Source organism: Lontra canadensis, unplaced genomic scaffold, assembly GCF_010015895.1.
Source record: "Lontra canadensis isolate GAN:19392208 unplaced genomic scaffold, GSC_riverotter_1.0 scaffold3, whole genome shotgun sequence".
Lineage (NCBI taxonomy): Eukaryota > Metazoa > Chordata > Mammalia > Carnivora > Mustelidae > Lontra > Lontra canadensis.
Genome location: NW_022630997.1, coordinates 21620723 through 21637381, shown reverse-complemented (window position 1 = coordinate 21637381; position 16659 = coordinate 21620723). Strand labels below are relative to the sequence as shown.

At 40.2% G+C, this 16659-nt stretch overlaps 1 protein-coding gene across 2 annotated transcripts in view; it reads left to right on the top strand.

Annotated features, from left to right (window-relative positions):
* Positions 1-16659, top strand: part of ENTPD1 (ectonucleoside triphosphate diphosphohydrolase 1) — a 96805-nt gene that overhangs the window by 51028 nt on the left and 29118 nt on the right. For both annotated transcript variants that reach the window (XM_032883703.1, XM_032883693.1), the window contains exon 3: positions 14129-14246. In XM_032883703.1, the coding sequence (XP_032739594.1) occupies positions 14129-14246 (118 nt within the window). The remainder of the gene's footprint in view (positions 1-14128; positions 14247-16659) is intronic.

Here is a 16659-nt window from a genome sequence, read left to right as displayed (position 1 = left end):
AAAAGAATTCATGACCACTACCAAAAATGTTAAAAGGGACTCTTGAGTGGAAGGAAAAGACTATAAGCAGGAGTAAGAAAACTAAGGAAGCACAAAAGCAGAAAAATAAGTATAAATATAAAAATCAGTCAAGGGATTCACAAAATAAAAGGATGTAAAGTATGACACCATATACTTAAAATGTGGGGGAGAAAGGAATAAAGAATGGATTCAAACTTAAGCAACCATCAATTTAACATAGACTGTTATATGCATAAGATGTTATATATAAAGCTAATGGTAATCACAAATAAAAAACCAGTAATAGATACACAAAAAATAAAGAGAAAGGAATCCAAGTATACCACTAAAGAAAGTAGAAAACCATGAGAGGAAACAGCAAGAGAAGAAAAGAACAGAGAAGAACAAAACAACCATAAAGCAAGTAACAAAATGTCAGTAAGTACATACCTATCAATAATTCGTTTGAATGTACATGGACTAAATGCTACAATCAAAACAATCTTGCCTACAAGAAACTCATATCAGACCTAAAGACATACGCAGATTGAAAGTGAGGGGATGGAAAAGCATTTATCATGTAAATCAAAGTGAAAAGAAAGCTGGGATAGCAATACTTACATTGTACAAAATCGATTTTAAAATAAAGACTGTAACAAGAGACAAAGAAGGACACTATATAATCATAAAGGGAACAATCCAACAAGAAGATATAACAATTGTAAATATGCACCCAACCTGGGAGCACCCAAATACATAAAGTAGCTAATAACACATATAAAGGAAGTAATTAATAGTAACATAATAGAAGTAGGGGATTTTAACACTCCAGTTACATCAATGGATAGATCATCCAAACCAAAAATCAGCAAGGAAGCAGTGACTGTGAATGATACATTAGACCAAAATAATCTAACAGATATTTTCACAACATTCCATCCTGAAACAGCAGAATACATATTCTTTTCAAGTGCAAATGGAAGATTCTTCCAAACAGATCACATACTGGCCAAAAAACAAGCCCCAACAAATTCGGGAAGACTGAAGTCATACCATGCATCTTTTCTGACTACGACACTGGGAAACTAGAAATCAACCACAAGCAATAATCTGGAAAAAGCATGGAGATTAAATAACATACTACTAAACAATGAACAGGCCAACCAAGAAATCTAAGAGGAAATTAAAAAAAAATACATGTAGATAAATGCAAATGAAAACATTATGGTCCAAAATCTTCGGGATGCAGCTAAGCTGTTCTAAGAGGGAAGTTCATAGCAATGCAGGCCTACCTCAAGAAGCAAGAAAAATCTCACACAAACTAACCTTAAACCTAAAGGAGCTAGAAGAAGAAGAACAAACAAAACCCCAGACCACTAGAAGGAAGGAAATAATAAAGATTAGAGCAGAAATAAGTGAAGTAGAAACTAAATAGACAATAGGACAGATCAATGAAACCAGGAGCTGGTTCTTTGAGAAGATAAGCCAAATTGATAAACCTTTGGCCAGACTCATTAAAAAAAAAAAAAAAGAGGTGACTCAAATAAACAAAATTAGAAATGGAAGAGGAACTATAGCAACCAATACCACGAAATACAAAGAAGATTATGAGACTATTTTGAAAAATTATATGCCAACAAACTGGATCACCTAGAAGACATGGATAAATTCTTAGAAACATATAACTTCCCAAATCTGAATCAGGAAGAAATAGAAACACAGAGTAGACCTATTATCAGCAATGAAATTGAGTCAGTAATCAAAAAAACTACCAACAAACAAAAATTCAGGACCAGATGGCTTCCTTAGTGAATTCTACCAAACTTTTAAAGGAGAGTTAATACCTAGTCTTCTTAAACTATTCCAAAAAAATAGACGAGGAAGGTAAACTTCCAATTTCATTCTCTGAGGCCAGCATTACCCTGATACCAAAACCAGATAAAGACACTATAAAAAAAGAGAACTACAGGCCAATAACTCTGATGAACATAGATATAAAAATCCTCAACAAAATATTAGCAAACCAAATCCAACAATAAATTTAAAAAAACCATTCACCATGATCAAGTGGGATTTATTCCTGAGATGCAAAGGTGGTTTAATATTTGGAAATCAGTCAACATGATACATCACTTTAATAAGAGAAAGGATGAAAGGAAATATACCTCAACGTAACAAAGGACACATATATTAAAAAAAAAAAACCATAGCTAACATCATAATGGTGAAAAACTGAAAGCTTTTCCTCTAAGATCAGGAACAAGACAAAATGTCTACTCTTACCACTTTTATTCAACATAGTACTGGAAGTCTTGGCCACAGCAATCAGACAAGAAATAGAAATAAAAGGCATCCAAATTGGTGAGGAAGAAGGAAAACTTTCACTGTTTGCAGAAGACATGGTACTATATATAGAAAACCTTAAAGACTCCACCAAAAAACTACCAAAACTGATAAATGAATTTAGTAAGGTCAGAGGATACAAAATCAAAATATAGAAATCCATTGTATATCTATACACTATACATCTATAATGAAATAACAGAAAAATAATGTAAGAAAACAATCCCATGGGGGTGCTGGGGTGGCTCAGTCAGTTAAGCATCTGTCTTCAGCTCAGGTCATGATCCTGGGATCCTGGGATGGAGCCCCGTGTCAGGCTCCCTGCTCAGCAGGGAGTCTGCTTCTCCTTCTCTCTTTCTGAACCCCACCCCCACTGCTGCCCCCACTGGTGCTCTCCCTCTCTTTCTCTTGCTTGGTCTCTCTTTTTCAAATAAAGAAATAAAATCTTAAAATAAAAAAAAAAGAAAGAAAACAATCCCATTTACAATTGTACCAAAAAGAATAAAATGCCTGGGAATAAACTCAACCAAGGAAGTGAAAGACCTGTACTCTGAAAACTATAAAACACTGATGAAAGAAATTGAGGATGACATAAACAAATGAAAGATATTCCATGCTCATGGACTGGGAGAACCAATATTGTTAAAATGTTCATACTATTCAAGGGAATCTGTGGATTTAATGCAATGCCTATCAAAATACCAAGAGCATTTTTCACAGAACTAGAATAAATAATCCTAAAATATATATAGATTCATAAAGACCTCAAATAGCCAAAGCAGTCTTTTTTTTTTTTTAATTTGATAGAGAGCGAGATCACGAGTAGGTAGAGAGAAAGGGGGAAGAAGTCTCCCCAGCGAGCAGAGAGCCCAACATGGGGCTCGATCCCAGGACCCTGAGATCATGACTGGGTGGAAGGCAGAGGCTTAACCCACTGAACTACCCAGGTGCTCCTAGCCAAAGCAGTCTTGAAAAAGAAGAACAAAACTGGAGATACCACAATCCCAGATTTCAAGATATACTATAAAGCTGTAGTACTATAAGCAGTATGGTACTGGCACAAAAATAAATGCACAGATCACTAGAACACAATTACGTGGTCCCTTAATCTTTGACAAATGTAGCAAGACTGCGCAATGGGAAAAAGATAGTCTCTTCAACAAATGGTGTTGGGAAAAACTGGACAGCTGTATGCAAAAGAATGAAACTGGACAATTCTACACCATACACAAAAATAAACTAAAAATGGTTTAAGGACCTAAATGTGAGACCTAAAACCATAAAAATCCTAGAAGAGCACAGGTAGTAATTTCTTTGATGTCAGCTGTAGTAACATTTTTCTAGATATGTCTCCTGAGGCAGGGAAACAAAAGCAAAAATAATCTATTAGCTTCTGCACAGCAAGGAAAATGATCAACAAAACTTAAAAACAAACTACTGAGTGGTAGATTATATTTTCAAATGGCATAGCCAGTATTCAAAACATATAAAGAACTTATATAGCACAATACAAAAAAACAAATAACCCAAATAAAAAATGGACAGAAGACATGAACAGACGTTTCTCCAAAGAAGACATACAGATGGCCAACAGACACATGAAAAGATGCTCAACATCACTCATCATCAGGGAGCTGCAAATCAAAACCACAATGAGATATTACCACACACCTGTCAGAATGGCTAGAATCAAAAACACAAGAAACAGTAAGTGTTGGTGAGGATGTGGAGAAAAGGGAACTGTTGTGCACTGGTGGTGGGAATGCAAACTGATGCAGCCACTGTGGAAAAGGGTATGGAACTTCCTCAAAGTTACTGATCCAGTAATTTTACTCCTGGGTATTTACCCAAGGAATATGAAAACATTAATTCGAAAAGATATATGCACCCCTCTGTTTATTGCAGCATTATTTACAATAACCAAATTGTGGAAGCAGCCCAGCTGTCCATTGATAGAGAAATGGATAAAGAAGATGTGGTATAGATACACAATGGAATATTATTCAGCCATGAAAAGAACGAAATCTTGCCATTTGCAACAACATGGACAGAACTAGAGAATATAATGTTAAGTGAAATAAGTCAGAGAAAGACAAAAACCATGTGTTTTCACTCATATGTGGAATTTTAGAAACAAGCAAAAAAAGAGAAACCTAAAAACAGACTCAACTATAGAGAACAAATTGATGGTTACCAGAGGGCAGGTAGGTGAGGGGAATGGATGAAATAGGTGGAGTATACTTACCGCGATATATACTTACTAAGTAATGTATAGAATTGTGGAATCACTATGTTGTACACCTTAAACTAACATAACATTGTATATAACTATACTGGAATTAAAGTAAATAAAAACATATCATCTCTTTATGACCATACCTCATTCAGCAGCTCTTCACTTGTTCACAAATTCATGTATTAACAATTATTAAGTATCTGTACTAGGTTCTATATTAGCTATAGAGTTGGGAAACCAGTATAGATATGATTGAGCTTACTATCTGGGGAAGGAAACACATTTAATAGCTGATACAAATTATTGATTATAGTTGTGACAAGTGCCACCAAAACCAAAGTTTTGGGAGCCAGGGCAGTCTTGCCTGAAAGAAACGGCATTTACCGTAAAACGTGAAGTGTGATTAGAAGTTAGCGGAGATAGAGAAGGACAGAGAGTATTCCAGGCAAAAGGAAAGCAAGTCCAAGAATCTCACAGATAAAGATGGTGAGGGAGATGGTTCAGTCAGAGTCTTGCCACTCACGCTGAGGATTTTAACTTTAATCCTAAGAGCAATGAGAAGACAGTAAATTGATCATATTTGTGTTTTGAAATGATCACGCTGGCTGCAATGAAGTTGAGAGTGGGGTGGTAAGAGCAGGTATAGGAGACCAGACTATTACAGTAGTGTAGAAGGAGGAGAAGGTGTAGAGTTAAATTTTTGAAGAAAATTTTTTTTGTTTTTGAGGTAGTGGATATCCAAGGAGAAATGTCAAAGCAGCAGTTGAATAATCAGATCTGGACCTCATAGAAGAGATATAGACCTACGGTGCTCGTTAGAAATATCATGCAAGCCACATTTTAATTTCTCCAAGAGTCACATTTTTAAAAAAGATTTTATTTATTTATTTGACAGACAGAGATCACAAGTAGGCAGAGAGGCAGGCAGAGAGAGAGGAAGAAGCAGACTCCCCGTTGAGCAGAGAGCCCGATGTGAGGCTCCATCCCAGGACCCTGGGATCATGACCTGAGCCGAAGGCAGAGACTTTAACCCACTGAGCCACCCAGGCACCCCCTGGGAGTCACATTTTTAAAAAGTAGAAAGAGATGAAATTAATTTTAATAACATATTTAATGTAATCCATTGCATCCAAAACATTATCTCAATATTTCATCAAAATAATGATTAACAAAATATTTTCCATTATTTTTTTTCATGTTATCTTCAAATTCCAGTGTGATTTTTAACTTAAATCACATCTCAATTCAGACTACAATTGGCCTTTGAACAACATGGGGCTTAAGAGTGCCACCGCTACCACACGGTCAAAAATCCATGTACAACTTCTGACTCCCTCAAAACTTAATTGCCTAGTATTGACCAGAAGAAGCCTTACCAGTAACGTAAACAGTTGACTCACACATATTTTGTGTATGTATTATATACTGTATTCTTACAATAAAGTGAGCTACAGAAAAGAAAATGTTAAGAAAATTGTAAGGAGAGAAAATACACTTATAGGACTCTACTGCATTTATTGAAAAAAATCCATGTATGAACGGGCCCGCACTGTTCAAATCTGTGTTGTTCAAGGATCAACTGCAGTTAACATTTCAAGTGCTCAAGAACCACATGTGGCTAGTGGCTGCCTTATTAGACAGTACAGGTCTAGACTAAAGATATGTCTCTAATGCCTTTGAGGTATTGAAGCCCTAGACGTGGATAAGATTATAGGAAGGGGGTAAAAACAAAAAGAGGGCAAGGATCAAATCCTGAGGAATTATAGCATTCAAATATAGTGCGTGCAGTTTAAAAATCATTTACATTTTTTCTTTCCAGGAATGCTGTGAGGAATGAAAGATTATCCTCATCTTATAGTTAAGCAAAATGAGGGCCTTTGAGTTTCTCTTGCTCAAGGCTTGGTATCTCATAGATTATTGCAAGAATCAAGCAGGATTGGGGCGCCCGGGTGGCTCAGTGGGTTGGGCCTCTGCCTTCGGCTCAGGTCGTGGTCCCAGGGTCCTGGGATCGAGCCCCGCATCGGGCTCCCTGCTCAGCGGGGAGCCTGCTTCCTCCTCTCTCTCTCTGCCTGCCTCTCTGCCTACTGTGATCTCTCTCTGTCAGGTAAATAAATAAAATTTAAAAAAAAAGAATCAAGCAGGATAAATAAATTCAAATGTAAAGTGATGAGCAGGCATCCTGGCCCACTGTGGACACTCAGTGGCTGGTAGCTCATATGTTACCATCTTTGCAGCCTGTCTGCCTGGTCACAAATTGTCACTTTATACCTTCTTCCCATCTAATCATCCTTGTCTAACCCAACCTGGGGTAGCCCTCCCATCCTGATGATCCAGTCCTGTCATCTTCCTGCCTGATCAAGTTTGGGGTTAGCCTTGCTGCAGCGGTGGTGGCCTCGTGCTCAGGCCATATCTAGCAAAATACAAGAACTACTTATTGTACTGATGTGTTGTTTACTTGCCCAGCTACTGAGGTGGTAAATGTATTGAGGATAGGGCCTGGGTTTCATCTGTTTTTTTTTTATGCATTTTATTATACATTCACTCAACTTACTCACTTAACAAATAGTCATTGACCATCTATTCTTATTTTAGGCCCCAGGTATATAGCAATGAGCAAAACTGGCAAAGTCCTTACCTTCACGGAACTTACGTCTAGTGGAAGAGATATGTATCAATCAAATAATCACAAAATAAATGTTAAATTACAACCAGCAATCTGACTTGGCTGGTTGCCTCATAGAAGTTTGCTGACTCAGTGAACAGAGTAACATCTTGAACACGTAAAACTGCCTCCTCCTTGGATGTGAAGAGCATGGGACAACCAGCCTGATGGCAGGATTTGTCAGTGTGGGAGGCAGGCGCCTGCCTCCCAGTCCCCTGGAGATCAGCATTCCCTATTCTCACCCCCAGACCCTACTCAGTTGCAGGTTGCAGGATCTGAGAATCTACACATTGAACAGGCATCCTGGACATTCTCAAGCCACTGAAGTCTGGGAACCACTATCCTATAGATATGCAATGAATACTTAAAAAAAAAAAAAAGGCCTTAATGAACTGAAGAGTCATTTAGCTGTACCTAAGTGTCCCCTGGGAAACTCCCTTTGACCTGGTGGACCTGGGTGAGGAGGTAGCTTTCAGATATGTTCAGTTCATCACTCCCTTAATTTCCTGCTCATTAGTGAAAACTGGCATTTAGCGAGTTGTCAGATATTCCTTTTAGCACAAACCTTGCACATTCTGACACACACAGATCCCCACAAGGTTCTCTCGAAGGCAACAGACTGACCCAATACCAAACTACGTGCCTTCATTAACAGCTACCACTTCTGTGGAAGCCTGTTGGCTCAGGGACCAGATGGTTTTGATTTCAATCCCAGATCTGCTACTTTTTGCTATGAGACTTGGGCAAGTAAGTCTCTTTCTCTATTCCTCAACTTCCTCATATGTCAAATGGAGGTGGTTGTGAGGATTACCTGGGATGATACCAGTGACTCCCTTATCAGAGTAGCCAGCACACCGGAAGCCCTCAGTGAAGACCAGCTGTCCACATTGCTTTGAGGGAGATGAATTCTAGGGAAGGCTCTTTGCTGCTAATGTGTTAAGGTCACTGAGCCAGTGCTCCCAGTTTTTCTAGCTGCTGCTGAAGGGTAGTGACCTGTCTCCATACATCTTTTTCACAAGGAACTAAAGTGCTATTCTTCATTAAGCATTTGTGATTGTATTGTTTTATGGAGAATTTGGAAGGACTTGCTCCAATTTTCAACCTCAAATATTCCTGGAAAATATCTATATTATTTTTACTTCACTGGATTTTAATGTTGTCTTGTTTAAAAAACAACACCTGGAGGGGCGCCTGGGTGGCTCAGTGGGTTAAAGCCTCTGCATTCGGCTCAGGTCATCATCCCAGGGTCCTGGGATCGAGCCCCACGTCCGGCTTTCTGCTCAACAAGGGAGCCTGCTTTCCCCTCTCTCTCTCTACCTGCATCTCTGCCTACTTGTGATCTCTGTCTGTCAAATAAATAAATAAAATCTTTAAAAAAAAATAAAAAAAAAATAAAAAACAACACCTGGAGAGACGCCGGGGTGGCACAGTTGGTTAAGTGGCTGACTCTCGGTTTCGGCTCAGGTCGTGATCTCATATTCGTGGGACTGAACCCCACGTCAGGTTCTGCGCTAAGTGCTGACCCTGCTTAAGATTCTCTCTCTCCCTCTGCTCCTCCTGTTTGTGCTCTCTCTCAAATAAATAATTCTTAAAAAGAAAAAAACCCAAAATACCTGGAGCTGGATGGTGGTGATGGTTGTACAAGGTGTTAATGTACTTAATGCCACTGAACTGTACACAGAACTGTACACTTAAAATGGTAAATTTATGTTCAGTGTATTTTACCACAATTAACAAACAGCAATGAGACTGTGGTTTGTATTGAAAGTCTAGTAATTCTAATTGAAGAAAAAAGAAAAGCAGAAAATGGTCTCTAATTGTTTATGGGCCCTGCCAGCATTACCATAGCTAATGGAGACCTGATTTGTTTATAGAGTACCAGAGTCAAATTCAAAAGGATTAGCTTTGTTTATTTAAAAGGACTCACTGAGACAAACTGATGACATTGCTAAAAGTATAGTTAAAGCTACAGGGACTTTTAAGAAAGATTCTGAAGAACCAATATGTCTGAAGTGACCGGGAGAAGTTAATTATCTTACCGTTGCACATGTTCCCTGGTTTATGGGTTTTTTGGGGGGCAGTGGTAGTAGGGATGGTGGAACTCAACTTTGATTGTACTACTTTATATTAGACTGTGAGTACTAAGTTCTTTTGGGACTGGAAGGAGTTCAAAAATCATACAATTCTAACCCTCTTCATTCATTCAATTCAACAATTGCCTGTTGAATTCCTTCTTTGTGCCTAACATGTGGTAGGATATCCTGAGGTGGGCGCTGGACATACCACAGTAAGCAAAACAGACCTGCCCTAATGTAGCTCACGTCCTTATGGGGAAGACAGATATTAAACAAATAGCCATATAGACATGTAGTTATGCATCATGGTAAGTCCTGTTTTTAGAGCAAAAATATGGGGACTCTGAGCCATGGATTACGAGGGTAGAATTAAATCTGAAAAGGTCAGAGAAGGCGGGGATCTTAGGTGAAGGGCATTCTGGGCTGAGGCTCTGGAACAGAAGTTATGTGTCTTATAGGGAACTGAGAGCTGGCCAGTGTCAGGGTGAGTGTTTTCTGAATGAGAAGACTCACAGTTGGGTGACAAGTGGGTTGAGATCTGAATGAGAACAACCCACTTCTGCAGAGCCAGGAATAGAAGTAGATCATCTGATGCTCAAGTTTTCTATTTCTTTCTGCCTCTAGAGAGATTTACTCAGATGCCTGGACCTATGACATTGTGCAGGTAGAACTGCTTCCACCTTAAGGAGAGTCTTGGTTCATGTCCCCGTTGCCTCCAGTCTCTGTGAGCTCAGGGTCTGGGGCCACCCACATCGCCAGGTCTACACCAACGGCCCTACACTGGTGTCTCTGTGAACCAAGCAAGGTCATTTTTACTGTTCCTTTTCCTGAAACACTGCTTCTGTTCACTCAGCATAACTTATGAAGATCAGTTATGATTGCTAAAATCATGTGATCAAAAACTAGCCAGGATAAAGTTGTATATACACAGTAAGATTGCAGCCATATAAAAATTTGTGTATTTAGGAAAGACTGGAAGGCGATAAATCAAAGTAACAGTGATATGTAGTTGGTAGGATCTTAAATGTCTTTTTTTCCCTTCCCCTTCATTTTATAGATGTTATTTAGTAAACTTTTAGTATTCTTAAAATAGAAAGTAACATTAAAATAATCTTAGGGGAATGTCAGATCTCTTCATCACCACACATATATTTAATTTTTCTTTAATGTGTAGAATGTACTCACAGGGCTTTTTAAAATGAATTACAGAGAAACACTGGATAGGAGTGTTAGCATGCTGTAAGGCACAGCGTTGGTCAAAGCCTTTCTGTTGGGTAGAAATTTTTATTTTAAACAGAATTCTGACGTCATGGAGTCAGGGGAATGCTGGCTCAAACAAAGTTAGGCAAGCTTCTCTACTGCCACACTCTCTGAAGCATTCATTGCCTAGTGGGTTTGTGAGCCCAGGAGAGAGAGAGAAAGCGCTCAGCATTCCCCAAACTCCTGGGAAGTCTTATTTGCCTAGATCCTTGCAGGCTTAGTGTTCTCTGGAAGATGCATTGGAAAATGCTGGCATGGTGAAAAGTAAAAAAAGATGGCAGCTACCCGGGCTCTAGATGGGTCTTTGAAGGCTTCACCTTCTGTACTTCTTAGGTAGATCCTTGAACTCTACTGGACACGGTCTCTCATCTCTCAAATAAGAAGATTATGTGGAAGAAACTTATAGCTCTAAGATGGGCCAGCTAAGAAAATGAGTAAATATACTGACAGTTTTACAACAATGAAAGGCAAACTTCCAAAATGCCCATACAGAATTTTCACACAATCAAGCTTTTATCTGTCCCTCAAGCTGCAAACTGTTTCCTAAGAGAAAAAATATTTGGCACAATTCGGCAGGTTAGCATTCCAGTCCACTGTGTACATAAGGTGGAAAGCCCTCAGCTCCTGTGTGACAGAATATACCACACCTGCTCAAACACTTGATAAACCAAATGTAGCAAAAGCTTTCATTTCTCCACCACCTCGCTGTCTAAGGCCTTTGAGAAACAGGACGACAGAAGGAAGGTTGGTTCCTTTGCTCTGCTAGAAGAGTGACTTTCATGTCAACAAAGAATAGAATGTCCTGATCCCAGATAAAGGCTGCTTGCTTGCTGCGGCTGCCTCAGATTTTATCATAGGCCACTGTGGTTGGAACATTTTCTGGCAGCAAGAATTCACAGACCCTCCTAGGAAACAACAGAATTTTCTGCTGTGTAAACTCTCAGCCTCTCTCAACCCCAGGAGGCTGCCCATGGTTCCAAAGGCCCCAGACGCCAGGCATTCCCCAATGGGACCGCAACAGTCACGACCTAAGTCAGTTCTTGGTTTCCTCTCACTGCAAGCCTGTTTACCGAGGAGTCTATCCAGCTTGCTCTCTCGCCAAGTATACAGGCTTTTTTCTTTTTAAGGTCATAATGTTCATTGCCATAGGGAGTCCTGCTGTGCCTAACTAGGCTGAGAACACTGGAGGTTGCGGAAGGCCAAGGATCTGCCCTCTGCTGCACACTGATATTCTCCTCATCTGGAGAAACAGAATAAAGCTTGACATCACAGCAAACTCAGCTATTAGCTATTGCCAGTGGTCCAGGGAGGTCTCTTGAATCCTCATTCTTCTTTCCTCCCTGGAAGATCTTAGGTTCTTAACAGGTAATAAGACAATATGGGAGGCTATATATCGAATGACTGCTGATTTAAGCATTATCAAGAGGCAGATGGCACTTGGAGGTCCACAGCAACAAAGTGTGGTGGGAGTGGTTAGCTCACATTTTAGGCTTGCCTCCTTTTTCTCTTCCTTCTGCTTCCTTGTTTACTTTCTTCCATGTTTCTCTCTAGCAGAGGGATAATAAATTAAAGTACAGGCACCATCATGCTCTCCTTACAAGCCCCATGGCATTTTTCCTGATTAAACTCAGGGGTGTAACCAAAGATGATCATTAAATGATCAAAAAGAGCATTCGGCAGTCTACTCCTATGTAAATACCCAAAATAAATGAGCTTATATCCAAAGAATAACATGGGCAAGGATGTTCCCGGGGACTATATTCCCAATAGTGCTGAACTGGAAGCAACTCAAATGTCATCAACAGTAGAATGGATAAAAACATAGTGCATATAATGAAATAGGAACTATTGTATAGCAATGAAGAGGGATGAACTATGGCTGCACACAGTCAGGATGCATCTAAGAGATAGGGCAGAGCAGAAGAAGCTAGACATAGAGGAGGCATGCTGTGTGAGTCCCTTTACAGCAGCTCAAAGATAGGCAAAACTCATCCATGGGGACAGAAATCAAGACAATGGTTACCCTCAGGAGGAACGGACTGAGAGGGGCAGTAGAAAACATTCTGAATCTTGATCTTGGTGGTGTGGTGTATATGGATGTGCACATATGCCAAAATTCACTGGGATGCACTTTGCTATAGCTATCCCTCACTAAAAGTCTTTAAAAACTATTGTTCTGGGGCATCTGGGTGGCTCAGTGGGTTAAAGCCTCTGCCTTCGGCTCAGGTCATGATCCCAGGGTCCTGGGATCGAGCCCCGCATTGGGCTCTCTGCTCGGTGGGGAGCCTGCTTCTCCCTCTCTGCCTGCCTCTCTGCTTACTTGTGATCTCTGTCTGTCAAATAAATAAATAAAATCTTAAAAAAAAAACTATTGTTCTGCCCTTGCTGCTATGTTTCTCTGTCTATGGAGCATAAGATCTTGGGTCTAACTCTGATCCAAACCCAGGCTCTCTCACCAATTAGCTGTGTATCTTGAGTAAACTACTTAACCTCTTTGTACTTTAATTTCTCACATGTATAACAGGGATAAACAGAGTACCTACCCTACAGGACTCTCACAAAAAGTTTCATGCAACACCTGCCCAGTAAATTTAATATTCTCATGAAATGTGATGTGTGGACTTGGCTCTTTCCCCTTTCCCCTCTGACCAACGAATTCTTTCTCATACTGTCTTTCGCCTTCTTTCTTCCCACCTTTTCCCCTTTATTCTTCCTTTCATCTCCTCTCAGTCATAAGAGCCCAAAACATGAAAATACTTACCTTTTAAAATGTATTAAATACAGTGTATGGTTATATTCATAATGAAAAATACACGCTTAGTATTTTCCATGTCTCTCTTCCAACGTCCAGGCCACATACCAGACCAATTACATCCCAAATCTGGGGGCAGAACACAGGTATCAGTAGCTTTTAAGACTCTCCAGGTGATTTTGATGATTCCAGCGTGCACACAAGTTTGGGAGCTACTGGATTTATGGTTTTCTATTCCCTCTATGTTGTCTCAGCTGCTTCAACATCTGGTTCTGATTCCTGGCTGCCCATAAGACTCACCTGAAAAGCTTCTGATCAGTAGGGAGGCTCAGGCCTCACCCTGGGTAAGGCCTGGAAAATTCTAACATGCCACCAGCACTATGAGCCATGATTCTAGAGAGATTGGTGTCCTGGTAGTTCTTATGATCAGGGCAACACCAGGCCACCTCTCCCCATGTTCATCTTGAATTAAAATATGTCTCCTTGGGGCATCTGGGTGGCTCAGTGGGTTAAAGCCTCTGCCTTTGGCTCAGGTCATGATCCCAAGATCCTGGGATCAAGCCCCGCACTGGGTTCTCTGCTCAGCAGGAAGCCTGCCTTACCCCCACCCCCGCCACCCTGTCTGTCTGTCTGTCTACCTGTGATCTCTGTCTGTCAAATAAATAAACAAAATCTTTTATAAAAATATGTCTCCTCATGTTTTTGAAGACTCTTGTCTTTGTTTCCTTCTGTTGCAAGCTGAGTATGGGGAAGCATAATGTAATCCTGATAAGTTCTTGACTTGTTGTTTTTCCCCTCAGTATGGGATTGTGCTGGATGCAGGCTCTTCTCACACAAGTTTGTACATCTATAAGTGGCCAGCAGAAAAGGAGAATAACACAGGGGTGGTGCACCAGGTAACAGAGTGCAAGCTGAAAGGTAAGAGGAAGGAAAAGGGGAGGGAGATGGCGGGGATGAGAGGAACGTATGTGAGAACATGTATGGCAGGTGGGGGGAATACATGAGAAAAAGGATGTTCACTGAAGAACATAGTGGGGCAGCTGCTGCTGCTATTTTATTGTCATTACATAAATAATATTGAAATCAGTCCTGAATGATGGAGCCCTTGAAGAAGAAACAAATGTAAAAGTTGTCAGGTCATAGTGGCTCCCATCACACATCTGTGTGTCATGCACCAAGTATGGAAAAGGCATGATTTCATCTTCACGGTCTCCCTGGGAGATATGTCCTACTATTCCCATTTTTTTTTAAATGAGGGCACTGACATAGAGAGAGGGTATGCCACTTGTTAAGGCTGCTTGAGCTAGTAAGTGATGGAACTGGGGTTCAAATGGAGATCTGCCCAATTTTGAACCCGCGACTTCTCCAGTGGCTCTCAAATTTGAATCTGCAGCAGAGCCAACTGGAGGGTTTGTTAAAACACAGATGCTGGGTCCCACCACCAGAGATTCTGATGCAGTAGGTCTGGGACAGGCCCCAGAATTTGCATTTCTTACAGGTTCCCAGGTGATGTTGATGCTGTTGGTCCACAGAATTGTTGCCCTTAGTCTTTATCCTCTAAGCTACAGCTTGGAAGAAATCACAGATTCCTAGGGCTGGAGCTTGCAGGTCATTCAAATCTTGTTTTCAAAGAAGGAAGCAAAAACCTGGGAGACTAGTGACTTACAAGTAGCAACAGACCCAGGACAAGAGTCTAGGTCTCTTTCTTGCACTCCAGGCTTCCTTCTACTCTGAATTGCCACATTACAGATTGATTTTTTTTCCTCCCTAGTTTTCTTCTAAGGTCACAGAACAGGTTAAAGTTGTCAGTTCAGCCCTTTCCACTCCCTCCACTCAACACCCCAGCAAGCACCAAGTGTTACTGTACCACACTGTCTTCTCTGACCTTGATCTCTCTGGGCCTTTTGAGGTAGGGTCCCATTATTTCTTAGACAGGTATCTTAGCTCCCAGAAGACTTTTACTTTGATGGTCTGTGAGGTCCCCCAATTTTCAAAGTGTCCCTAGAAAGCAGTAGAGAGGAGATGTTTCCAAGGAGCAGGTCATTTTACCCAGGAGCCTGATATCCTCAGACATTGGACACATCCGTTGTGAGACAGAAGGTTGAGCGTTTCTTAAGCCCAAATCCCTCTTTTTTTTTTTTTTTGGCTTCTATTTAATTCATTGCCTTCCATTTTTTAAGAAGTGTTGGTATTTTTTTAAATCCAGCAGCTATCTTTTTTTCTGAGACTCATTCCAGATATGTCTGGCCAAAGAAGTGCAGGACTTTTCCCCTCTCAAAAGAGAGAGAGTTCTCTAGTCAAATATTTAGATGAAAGGTGAGTGGAAAAAATTCTCAAAGGCCATAATTTTTGAATCAAAACAGTTACCTGATAACTTAGAGCTGATCTTTTCATTACTGTTAAACCGGCTCTTTAAAAATCTGTGAAAGATATGGATCACATATCTGGCCAAAGATCTTTAATGCACATTTTCACTAAAGTGTAGATGTTTATTTTAAAGAGAGCTGAGATTGATAAGCATAACTTACCAAAAAACCCAACTTCTTAGCAACAGTTAGTTTTGCTCTGGAATCAGAAAAACAGTTTTACTAGGGAAACCAGGTTTTCAGAGAGGAAAAATTGCCAAGGAGACATGGATTCTATACCTGTTTATTCTAATAAAGGAAGAAACTCTGCTTCAGAAATTTCAGGGAACTGTCCATGATCACATAGCTAGTTAGCAGCAGTTACTGTCTTTTCAGTAAAAGCCTGGTGTTTATTTTAATTTTTCTAAATTCCTTAATAATAAGGAATAAATTCCTTATTTCTCCTTTTAGGTCTTCTAGGAATTAGTGGTGTTAGTTACAGTTTTGTAGAAAAAACATCAAAAAGCAGATCTATAGGGTTACTATAAGCCCCATTTAATTTTTTAAAAAAATATTTTATTTTTTTATTTGACAGAGATCACAAGTAGGCAGAGAGGCAGGCAGAGAGAGAGGAGGAAGCAGGCTCCCCGCTGAGCAGAGAGCCCGATGTGGGGCTAGATCCCAGGACCCTGGGATCATGACCTGAGCCGAAGGCAGGGGTTTTAACCCACTGAGCCACCCAGGCACCCCCCCATTTAATTTTTTTAATTCAATTTTTATTTAAATTCTAGTTATTCCCCCTTAAAAATGTGAGAACCTATTAGGGAGATTATGCAATTGAATGTGAAAATTGCGCCATCCAGCGGCAAAATTACTGAACAGTGGACAGACCCAGCCTGAGGTCTGAAAATAGATCCTACCAAGGCCAGGTTCAGAGAGTTACCCTCAAAGTATAGCAACCTAACCTACATTACATCAAGAAATTG